The following is an 11,730-nucleotide window of genomic DNA, read 5'->3' on the forward strand; positions in this document are numbered from 1 at the left end:
GAAGACTTTTAACATCCATTTCACGATAAGATCTTGTTCCTCACACTAAGAAAAACATGGTTCTGTTCACTAAAAAGGTTTTTCTTCTGTGTCATCTCTGAAAAAAAGAAAATGAAAAACAAAAATCCCGAAAGGTTCATGGGTAAAAGCCGGGCTCACGTCAGAAACAAACACACTCATGGAAACCTAAATAAGCAAATCTTATGTGTCATTTCTCACACACGTGCCATCCCTCAGCCAGAGTCCAGTTTGACCATAAAAGGAGGAAGGACAGAGCGCTACATCTGTTTTTCATTCCCTCTTTCTGTCCAATATTGTGCCGTTCACTATAAATTCCTTCTGAAGGAAGTTTGGTGTAATGTGCATTCCAGCTGAAGGCCTGGATGAAGAAACTGGAACAACTGACAGCCTACTTCTATTGTGAGTCTTATTTCCATAAAACTCCACAATGTGCTTTTTAAATATCAAATTATGCAATATGCACAGTGCTTTTGTTCATAATTTTGAACACCTAATTTATTGTTTGAACCTAACAAACTTCTTTTTCACAAAAGTTCTGCTTGATGAAAAGCGTTTCAATTAAATGACGCTTGACTTTATATTTTATGTTTATTCTGTCATTTAGGTTTTTTTAAATGAAGGCTACAAATAATTTTTGGGGTCATTGTTGGTCAAAGATGAGTAACTTTTATTGACGTCCACCTGAGCTAAAATATTTTTTTTAATTTCTGTTCTCAGAAATGAAAACCTTTGTTTTAATTTCTGGAAAAAAATTCTCAGAACATTCACAACTTTTTTTTTTATGTTTAATTTTTTTTATCTTGGTTATGTGAACTTTTGCAAAAATATTAAGGGCATGTTTTCTCATTTTGCAAGTAATTTTACTTTTGAATGTTCTCTAAACCATCTGGAAATAAGTAAGAAATAACATTTGTAAAACATTAGATAATGCCCAACTAACACGTTTCAGAAAAACATTCAATAAATGATTTATAAATTACATTTTTGTGATAATGTTTTGATAATCTTATAACCTTGATCAGTTTGAACCAACGTTTTATTAATGTCATGGAAGAACGTTTGTTCATAACTTTGAGAGAACGTTCCCTGTTAACTGGGTTGATTCCCATACTGACAAGTGATGCATGCTGGGTAATTTACAGGAGCTGATTGCCTGAATGTCTTTATTGAGTCATTCATCACGCTGCCCTCACACACACTCATCTAACACCACACCTCACACACTGCAGAATGAAATTCTTCTTAATTAGTATAATTAATGATGCCTGTCTGTGTGTTATGGCGGAACCATCAACATTAATCATTTCAAATGTGCATGGGTGCAATAGTTTGTTCTGGCCCGTTTCATACTTTCTTTCCAAAAGTCAAGAGATCTAGGCTACTGTATGAATAATAATAATAATAATCAATTTATTCATATAACCCACTACAACTATTTTGAGGTCAGACTCATACGCATTTCAGAAATTACATGGCATGTATATTGTTTAAGAAGGCCAGAAAAATCATCTCAGAAGTTTTTTTTTTCCCCTTAAAAGAATGATTAATTTTCACTGTATGATAATAATTTATAGTTCACTGACATTATGATCTGTTGTTTATTGATGAGAAGCACTCATGCCAACATGATGTTCACTAACAGAACATGTTGGTCTCCATCACTTATTAAAATAGCTTACCATCTATTTAAAATGGCAAACATTGCAGTAAAGATCATTAATATTCTTTAGCTAGGCCTATGTCTGATAACACATTACAGGCAGTATTAATCAAGAATGGAGTAAAAAAAAAAACTCCCAACAAAGCCTCAACTGAAAAGGGATAGTTAACCAAAAATGAAAAGTTTGTCAGCATTTACTCACCCTCAAGTTGTTCCAAACCTGTATGAGTTTCTTTGGTCTGTTAAACACAAAAGAAGATATTTTGAAGAATGTTGGTAGCCAACAAGTTGACGGTAGCCATTGACTTCCAGTTTTTGTTTAGTTTTTTCTACTCGGGAAGTCATGGCTACCGTCAACTGTTACCTTATATATATACTGTCTAATTACCAACATTCTTCAAAATATCTTCTTTTGTGTTCAACAGAACAAAGAAACTCAAGCAGGGTTGGAACAACATGAGGGTGAGTAAATGATGACAACATTTTTGGGTTAACTTTGCATTTTAGATAAACGGACACTCAACAGTTAGTTTAGGCCTAACGTTGCGCATTTCAGTCGGACTTGTCTTTACCTTGGTTTTATATTCTTCTTAATGTGTAAATAAACAACTGAAGAAAAATCTAGAAAAAGAATATGTTTACAAAAGTTTAAGTGTTAGTTTATTAAGTAACCCACTACCATTATGCGAAGTGCGTATGCGTAATGCAGTGTTTGCCAACCTTTTTTCGATGGTTTAACAAGTGACGTCATCAGTGTGTGCACGCGCGTGCGTGTGTGTGTGTGTGTGTGTGTGTTTGGAAAAAGAGAACACTCCTTGATAATTTCGTGATGACATTCCAGCCTGTTAGCTGAAGTTCGCGCACACTGGATCAGTTTGGGAATCCGCTGGGAAACACACGTGAACACACTCAGGTAGGACAGTTTTAAACAGCATCATATATTGCCGAGTGTCTGTGTGAGACCGAAACTGTTTTTAAATATCCAGCCATAAAGTAGAAGTATAATATTGAATCGGGTTTATTCTTCTGATGATTTCATTCCCAAAATGTTAAAGTCAGGAGACGCTGCTTAATATTTGTGTGTAAAAGTGTTACATAAATGTGTAAAAATAAGTTTTATACGATCGCAGTTCAACAAGTATTTATAATTCATATCATACTGAGTTTTCTTCGTAATACTTAAAACTGACATAATATACGACATAACCACAGTAAATAAACATATTTAATATTTATGTTTAAAATGTAAATGTATTATTCATCTAGTACTTGCCTGTTTAAAATGTACCTATTCAATATCTGTTTAATATTTACCTGGTTAGAATGTGCATTTAAATAAATACATATGCAAACATTCATCATCGATAAAGATGCAATTTGCATGATTGGTGAAGTACATTTTCTTAAACTATTCGATAAACTGACAAAAAGTGGAGGCAGTACTCATAATATTCACATTCATATTTTTAGTTCTATAGCTAATTTTCATGATATTCATTTACCATTATGGTAGGGTTCAAAAAAATTTTATTACCATGGATTTTATGATACTTTTTATAATGTCGTCCTCAGCCTCAGAAACAGTAAAACTCTTTAATAATGGAGATCTTACTAGTAGAAGCATGATGTATTTACACATGGTTATTTGGATAGTTAATGCTTTGAGATGCTTGATTGTCTCATGTCTGGACATGTGTTCAGTCTGTAATAATCACTCCTTTTATGCTTGATTTGCGTAAAACCATGAGAAACATTTATATTCTGAGAGTTATGATGTAATTTTATTTTACAGAGAGCTGCTCATGTTTTCCTGGAGAGTTGAAGTGATATGCATTTTTATGAGTGCTTAGCATTTTTATTTGAATATATAATTGGAGAGGTCTGATATCATTTATTTGACTGAACAATGATCCTTTGAATTGTCATGCTGCAGTTTTATTTTTATGAATGCTTTGCTTTATACTTCCATTGTTACTGCAAAATATAGAACATTGTTTTGAAGAAAATAATAATTTGGCTCCTGACCCTCCATTGTCCTGTAGCTCCTGGTGGTCTCAGTGTGTTTTGATGTTGGGGTCTCCAGACGTCTACAGGGTGTTCACTGTCTGTAGTTTGTCTTTATTAGTCCAGACAGGTTTTTATGAGGAATTTATGTCCAACAATGCAAATTCAGTGCCCTGGTATGTGGTCATAAGTGGTGATACGCTCTCACTAACACTTCACAACATGAAGTTCCCTGTCTTTTGAAGCTGTACTACTCAAGAGTTGATTGTATTTTCTCTCTTCATAGTTCATTTATCATGCCGAACTGGGGTGGAGGAAACAAATGTGGCGCCTGCCACGGGACGGTGTACCACGCTGAAGAGGTCCAGTGTGATGGAGGGAGTTTCCACAAGTGCTGCTTCCTCTGTAGTAAGTGACCACAACACTTCACTGTTCAGGGACAACTCACCATGATGTGTCCAGGTCACATTTTTACCCCAAATTCAAAGAAGAAGAAAAATGTGGGTATGCATAACAAAAACAGAGCCTTTTATTTTCTTGAAATTCTAATTTTATTTCTCATTACTGCAAAAAATAAATTAACAAATGTTAAAATTAACAAACTGAATATCCAATGGTTATTAAATATGAAAAAAATCAAAATAAATATATAAATTATTATATAAATACGGCTACAAAAAAAATGTAATGCTTAAAATCCTTTAAATGGGCTTAATTTTCTATGAGCAAAATGTGTTTTTACTTTTTTTGAGGTTATGATCTGACTTATTACAATTAAAATTCCTTAATATTCAAATATATTTGATGACTTCAGTTGTCCTGCTCAGTGTTGGGGAAAGTTACTTTTTTTTAAAGTAATGCATTGCAAAATTGCAATACTCCATAAAAAAGTGATGTTGCATTACTTTTGCATTACTTGTTCTCCTGGGCTGGGGTTTTGTTTGCTTTTAGCAAAAATATTACTTCTTATTTATTTATTAAATGTTAAGGCTCTTCCACATCAAAAGTGAAATGAAAAGGCCTCAGGATTCTGGATTACAGAAGAATAGGACGCAGTAAGAAAGTTCAACACAATAAAAAATGAAACACAATAGTGAAGTTTATAGTCATTTTTGCTTATTAGTGCGGTTGAATTGGGTCATCGAAGGTCAACAGCAAAGACATTGGTTAATAAAGTGAGATTAAATACATAAAGGCCTGGTTTCACAGACAGGGTTTAGATTAGGCCTGAGTTCAATTAGGACATTAAATGTGCCTTACAAAAAAACTATTGGCACTGAGTCACTGGCCTATTCTAGTATATTTCAGTGAAGTTGCTTTCAGTAAAACATCTCAAACATGCATTTTATTCTGGGATTTAAGCCTTGTCTGTGAAACCAGGGGGGAAGTGTATTTGTGTACATTACATTTAAAAGTCAATGCATTACTTTACTAGTTACTTAAAAAAAAAAAAGACATCTGTAACTTGTAATGCGTTAGTTCACTGCAGGACCAGTGTTGTCTCAGATGTTTTTGTGAGATCTCGCTATGCTTGAATGCTTCACATTAGTGCTTTGCTACCAAAATGGCAAAAACAATCCAGCCCACATGAGTGGTGTTTACTCGCGGTCACAAAAGCCATTCTGTTTAGAGCGAGGCGATGATGAGTTAATGAGCTCTCTCTCACTCACTCACTCACTCACTCACTCACTCACTCACTCACTCACTCACTCACTCACTCACTCACTCACTCACTCACTCACTCACTCACTCACTCACTCACTCACTCACTCACTCATTTCCTCTATGATGACCAAAGTTTTTAATCAACTCTAGATGTTTCTAGAATCTTAGTGGTCAAATGTGAGGTTTTATACGTGGTGTATAATGAGAAGGAGGGATGTTTTGTTCAGCTGAAAGGGCGTTCACCTCCTCCCTGCTGTGGAATCATGTTTGTCTCTCTTCGGGACAGTATCTCATACTAAGATAAAGCCTGTGGACAAAACAGTCAAAATCACATGCATTCTAGCCTCTAATCCTGGAGATAAAATGATAGATTATTAGTGGTGGCGTGACTGATATTATTGCTCATACTTTTTTATCTAACCTAAAGGGAGATTGTAACTTTGTAATTTTTTATTTTTGCCTGGTGGATGATAAAATAAACTGCATGCTGAAATCCACTCAAAACACCTTGGAAACCAGACATCCGCACTCTAGCATTGAGTTTTGCATGGGAAAGCGGCACTTATTTTCCTGAGAAAACATTAAAATCCGTGTTTTTCCTCCTCCAGTGGTCTGCAGGAAAGGGTTAGACAGCACCACACTGGCCATCCACGAGCAGGAAATCTACTGCAAGTCCTGCTACGGGAAAAAGTACGGACCGAAGGGATACGGATACGGTCAGGGAGCAGGGACACTCAATATGGACCGCGGCGAGAGGCTGGGCATCAAACCTGAAGAGTGAGTTCAAGACGTTTATATGGAGAACTAATATTGTGTGTTTTCCATGTAAAATAACAAATGGCATTTACATTATTATGCTTATGCATAAGTGTGATAATTAAGTAGCATTGTGTTTTGGTGCATATGTGACCCTGGATCACAAAACCAGTCACATGACGCACGGGTATATTTGTGGCGATAGCCAACTATACATTGTATGGGTCAAAATTATCGATTTTTCTTTTATGCTAAAAATCATTAGGATATTAAGTAAAGATGATGTTCCATGAAGATATTTTGTAAATTTCCTACCGTAAATATATAAAACATGTATTTTTGTGAGTGAATGCAGCACAATCGTGAACATGAATGCACAACTTTAAAGGAGATTTTCTCAATGTTTTTAATATTTGTATCTCGGCCAAATATTGTCCCATCCTAACTAACCGTACATCAATGGAAAGCTTATTTATTCAGCTTTCATATGATGTATACATCTCAATTTCAAAATTGTGACCCATGTGACTGGTTTTGTGGTCCAGGGTCACATATTATTTTATTTGTAATGGTCATTAGTTTCAATAGTGATTGTAATCACGGTAATGCACAAAAAAAGATATTTCATATATTAATGATTATTACAAACTGCTGCAAAAGCAAAGCGTAAAATCCAGTATTATCTGTATGCATATGTGTCATTTGTAAGATGTATGTGTAAGATTTCTAGAGTATTTTAAAAAGTCAGTTTGTTCTGGTTGCAAATCCGCCTTCTCTCGTGTGCTCAAGCCTGCCGTCAGGTGATTATTGTTATGAAAGAATGCATTATGTAAGCGGAGCTCCTGCACAGACCCCAGGCGCCCTCAGCAACACAAAGCTGCTCATTCAGGGCCGTTTGTTAGGCTGAGCTCCAGAAAGCCACATCTGACCTCTCCGTCTCCTACCCAGAGCCCAAACTCACCGACCCACCACCAACCCAAACCCGTCCAAGTTTGCACAGAAGTTCGGCGGCTCGGAGAAGTGCGCGCGCTGTGGAGAGTGTGTGTATGCGGCGGAGAAGGTGACGAGCGCTGGGAAGGTGAGCAGAGTCTGAACATCACACATCACCCGTTTACATTCTTAACCCTGCTTGTAATGCATTAAAAGCAACGTAAGCTTATAAAACTTAATCATAACTTAATATTTTTCAACTAAAATCAAATTGTTTCTGATCCGTAGCTTCTCATTAATAAGTGAATGTGCACATTTTTAAAAAATGTTTTTATAATGCTATTACTACATTAACCCCCTTTTTTATTAATTAATAATTCTTTGAAATTTCCAATTTTACAAAAACTTCAGCAAAAACCAGTTTAATGCAAAAAAAATTCTTGCAAATTTGTATCAATATTGTGAGAATTTCTATTTGAATATATCATTATATAAAATGTATAAGAACATTCATTCTTTTTATTCTTCATTCATATTTTTTAAAATTAAAAGAATTTGGCTAATGGTCAATAAATATCTTTTATTTTATTTTATTATAAATACTGCTTCAAAAATGCAATGCTTAAAAACCTTTAAACTGGCTTTTTTTTTTAAAGCAAAATAATCATTGTTTTATGTTTTTACTGCTATCAATACACATCAATAACAATACAATAAAAGTTCCACAACAATAATAGCAAACCGTTCCCAATCTCTCTGATGCTTAAAAACATTGTTAAAAGAAAATTATTAAAAGGACATTTTGTTTTGAGAATGTTAATGGCATTTAGTTTCAATGTCTATTTTTAATGTATTCACTATTTTTTAATTAAGAGAAATTTAATTAGGTGTCGCCAAATGGTCGTTAATTATATATATTTTTTTAAATGAATAGAAATACCTTCAAATGTGCTTTATTTTTTTTATTTCTTACTGTTACTAATACACATTAATGTAATAAAGGCAATACAACAATAATAGCAAACAGTTCCCAATCCCACTGACGCTCAAGAGGAAATTATTTCAAATATTTCGAGGAGTGTTCTTGATGTATTGTGTTGATCTAGATGTTTGCGGTAAGATTGGAGAGTTTTTACATGACTAATCGAATGGGAATCATAATTTCTCATACTGTGTCAAGATCTGTGATGCATCACCTGTGTTATTCACTGGGTTCAAACGTTCACTTCCAGTGTGTAACTAGCGACTCCGCTGACACTTTCTTCACGTCTTCATGAGGGTTTGCAGATGCTAGAGATCTACTGCCAAAAAAAACCCAGTTTCTGCCTTTCTCAGTTTAATCACCAGAAAGTCATGAGTGCTTGAAGATGTCAGCTGGTTATACTCATCCTTTCTTCATCCGTGTCTGTCTTCCAGCCGTGGCACAAGAACTGCTTTCGCTGTGCCAAATGTGGGAAGAGTTTGGAGTCGACCACTCAGACGGAGAAAGATGGAGAAATCTACTGCAAAGGTCAGCGCTACGTCCTAATGCAGTTTAATGGGCAGCGGTTATCATTAGATCACACATATTAAAGGGATGGTTCGGAGTAATTTCAACCTAGGGTCCTTGGCACCATGACCTCGAGCCAAACACGCTTTTTTCCCCTTGGTGGAACATTATTAAAGTTCGAGCTTATTTCGAGATATCAGCCGTAAGGTTTAGTGCGGGCGCTAACGGATCCGAGGTTGTATCCGGTAAATTACCGCACTAATAACGCCCAGAATGGCACCAAACTTCTACAGTTGTACAAATAGGTTCTGTACTCATAAACCGAGGCATTGGAAAGTGTGTAAGTACATCAGGAGTTTATTTAAATAACACTTGCCTGATGGCTTACGCTACCGCTAACCCGGACGTCGAGGTCACTTCTGTGATTTGGGAAAAGCCCAGTTTGTTTGTCTGTCAGGATGATTCTCTGATAACAAAGCAACATCAAAACTTGAACCTGTATAACTAGATTAGCGAGAAACTCTTGAAACACAAGACAATTCAGTCAAGAGTTGATGTAACATCTGATGAAGACAAACCTCATCTCTTCTCTTAACTCATGACATGTCGCTCTCGAATGAACTACATTCATGCTTAATTTCTTCTTTGTTTCTTTTTTTTTTTAGCATGCTATGCTAAGAACTTCGGACCTAAAGGATTTGGCTACGGTCAGGGAGCAGGAGCTCTGGTTCACGCTCAATGATAGTGCTTTACTATTACTAATATCAAATGAAGAAAATAATTTTGTTATATTTTCATGACAATTAACAGGGCTCAACAGTGCGAGCATTTTACTCGCAAAATGTATTTAGGAGCACGAGTGTGAATAAAATGAAAATTAAATATCTTAAGTTAAATGTCATTTTAAGAGATCTTCAATTTGGGGATGGAAACCCAGCAATACTTGCAAATGTGATTATTAAACTTCATAAGGCAATGATTTTCACATTTGGTTACACTTTATTTTAAGATGGCATAGTTACATGTTACTACATGTACTACTCACTATAATAATAATAGTAAATTATCCATAATTACAAGTAATTAACCCTAAACCAAACTCTACATGAAGTTAATTAATATGTACAGTATGAACGATGTAACTGTCACCTTAAAATAAAGTGTAACCTCACATTATAATCTGGACTAAAACATGGCATGGGTATTGATTGAAAATATTCTAGATTCTATACTATAGATTCTTTATTATTGTTCAGTTACACTTTACCACTAAGGTTCCGTTAGTTAATTCATTAGTTAATGAACTAACAATGGAAAATTCTTCTAAAGCATGTATTAATCGTAGTTGATGTTAATTTTATGTACTAATACATTATTAAAATCAAAAGTCGTATCTATAAATATTATTTAATGGACCTATACTAACATGAGCAAACGATGAACGGCTGTATTTTATTAACTAACGTTAACAGAATAACTACTGCTCATTATTAATGTTGGTTAATGCTTTAATATTAACTAATGGGACTTTGTTGTAAAATATTCTTTATTTTGCTTGTAAATGTATCTTTACATCCTAAAAAAAAACATTATTTGATCAATTTGCATTGCAAATTCTCCCCCCACCAATTCTCATTGTAAAAACATAGATTTTTTAAAAAACTGCTTTATATTATTATAAATTGATTTTAATTAAAAAATAAAATACTGTGTATTACAGTAATGTGAAAGTCATTTTTTAAAATAAAAAGTCCTATAAATAAGGTTAATTTTCTTTATGCATGATATTCTTGATCCCTTTTACAGGATGTTAATTGTTCATAGTTTATTATCCATTCAGATGAAGACCATTAAGTTTTATATTTTCATAATTAAACACCCCCTCCCTCCAACTCTCATAACTATAATGTAAAATATTTATTTTTAGCTATTTGTATCAATTTAAATAGAATCTTTTTTCTGTAACAAAAATTCTGTATTACAGCAATAAAAATTTGGTAATGTCTTTGTTCCCTCGCAAAAAAATAAACAATGGTCCGTTTCCTTTATGATAAATATTTTTCCCCCACCCTTTAGTAGGTAATAATAGTTCATAGACTAGTACATTTTACAAGCATAAACAAGTTCAATGTGAAATAAACACTCGTTGTCAGTGCGCTTTGATTGAAAACTACCGCACAGGCCTTTCACCTTTGAATGTTTTATTAATAAAGCCATTAAAATTGAACCATGCCCAATAAGTTACATCTGAAGCAGAGTAGGGTGACGTCCTGATCTCAGCTGAGGCACTGGAGATGAGCATGTGCTTTTCACATGGTGGGAAAACAGCCGGCCAACAATATGTGAGTATCTTCCCTAAAAACAGTGTCACATGTATGAATGACTGTAACCGTGCCTAATCCAAAATATTACAGCATGGGGGGGCCATCGACTGCGTCCATGAGTGATGACGTCATCACAATGTGCCCTCTTGAGTTACAGCGTTGCTTACGTCTACTTCTCTGGCATTTACAATTTGTACATCCAGTGGTACAACAAACCCAGCAATGAAACATACAAAAGAAACCCTTTAGGTTGGATATTAATCAACGAGAATGGGACATTCAGATATAATACATCTGCAGAGCGCCGAGCGGCCGCAGGGACACGCAATAACGATATACACATTGGGTTTAAAATGTAAAAACAAACAAAAGGATAAAAAAAAAAAAAATAAAAAAAAACCCAGCTGCAAATACTGAACATTCACTATTTACAGATGGAGCGTCTCTGGGATGGCAGGGTGATCACATGCAGTGGAGACTTGCAAAGGTCAAAGGTCTATACACAGCAGTGCCAGACGCCACTAAAAGCTACAGTCATACACTTGGATAATAGTCCATTTTTTTCTGGCTTTTTGGTAGGATACAAAAAATTAGGAGCAGCTTCAACTAACACAGACAAAATAAAAAAACAAACAAAAGTCACTCACAGAATAATGAATCTAGTTCATTTATGTACAGATGCACATTCTTTACATCAGTTCGTCCTGTCAGCTGTTGCAATGACAACAGGAAGAGGAAATGGAGGAGAGCAAAAAGGGGGGAGGAGCTTCCTCTTGACGTAAACGTGAAGATCCCTCTGCGGCGGTGGGAAAGCGAGCTTGTTTCTTCAGTAACAATGAACAATAACAACAACAAAAAGATCAGTGCATTGGTTTAGGCAG

General features: G+C 35.0%; 1 protein-coding gene across 2 annotated transcripts; it reads left to right on the forward strand.

Annotated features, from left to right (window-relative positions):
* Positions 1-362: 362 nt before the first annotated feature.
* On the forward strand, positions 363-9,329 carry csrp2 (cysteine and glycine-rich protein 2). 2 transcript variants are annotated; one of them, XM_079622134.1, is made up of 7 exons: positions 363-420; positions 2,523-2,594; positions 3,972-4,093; positions 5,959-6,127; positions 7,055-7,184; positions 8,453-8,546; positions 9,191-9,329. In XM_079622134.1, exons 3-7 carry the CDS (start codon positions 3,982-3,984, stop codon positions 9,265-9,267), a joined length of 582 nt encoding a protein of 193 aa, XP_079478260.1. In that variant the 5' UTR covers positions 363-420; positions 2,523-2,594; positions 3,972-3,981; the 3' UTR covers positions 9,268-9,329. The 2 variants fall into 2 exon arrangements, with proteins under 2 accessions (XP_079478260.1, XP_079478261.1); XM_079622135.1 differs by lacking the exon at positions 363-420 and adding an exon at positions 2,125-2,143.
* The last annotated feature ends 2,401 nt before the right edge of the window (positions 9,330-11,730 follow it).

Source organism: Phoxinus phoxinus (genome assembly GCF_949152265.1).
Source record: "Phoxinus phoxinus genome assembly, chromosome: 9".
Classification (NCBI taxonomy): Eukaryota; Metazoa; Chordata; class Actinopteri; order Cypriniformes; family Leuciscidae; genus Phoxinus; species Phoxinus phoxinus.

What these genes read in the sequence shown, in the direction of transcription:
- csrp2 (XM_079622134.1), top strand. Translation starts at nt 3,982, where the DNA reads ATGCCGAACTGGGGTGGAGGAAACAAATGTGGCGCCTGCCACGGGACG. An exon ending in AGGTGACGAGCGCTGGGAAG is followed by an intron (nt 7,185 to 8,452) that starts GTGAGCAGAGTC and finishes TCTGTCTTCCAG; the next exon opens with CCGTGGCACAAGAACTGCTT. An exon ending in TGGAGAAATCTACTGCAAAG is followed by an intron (nt 8,547 to 9,190) that starts GTCAGCGCTACG and finishes TTTTTTTTTTAG; the next exon opens with CATGCTATGCTAAGAACTTC.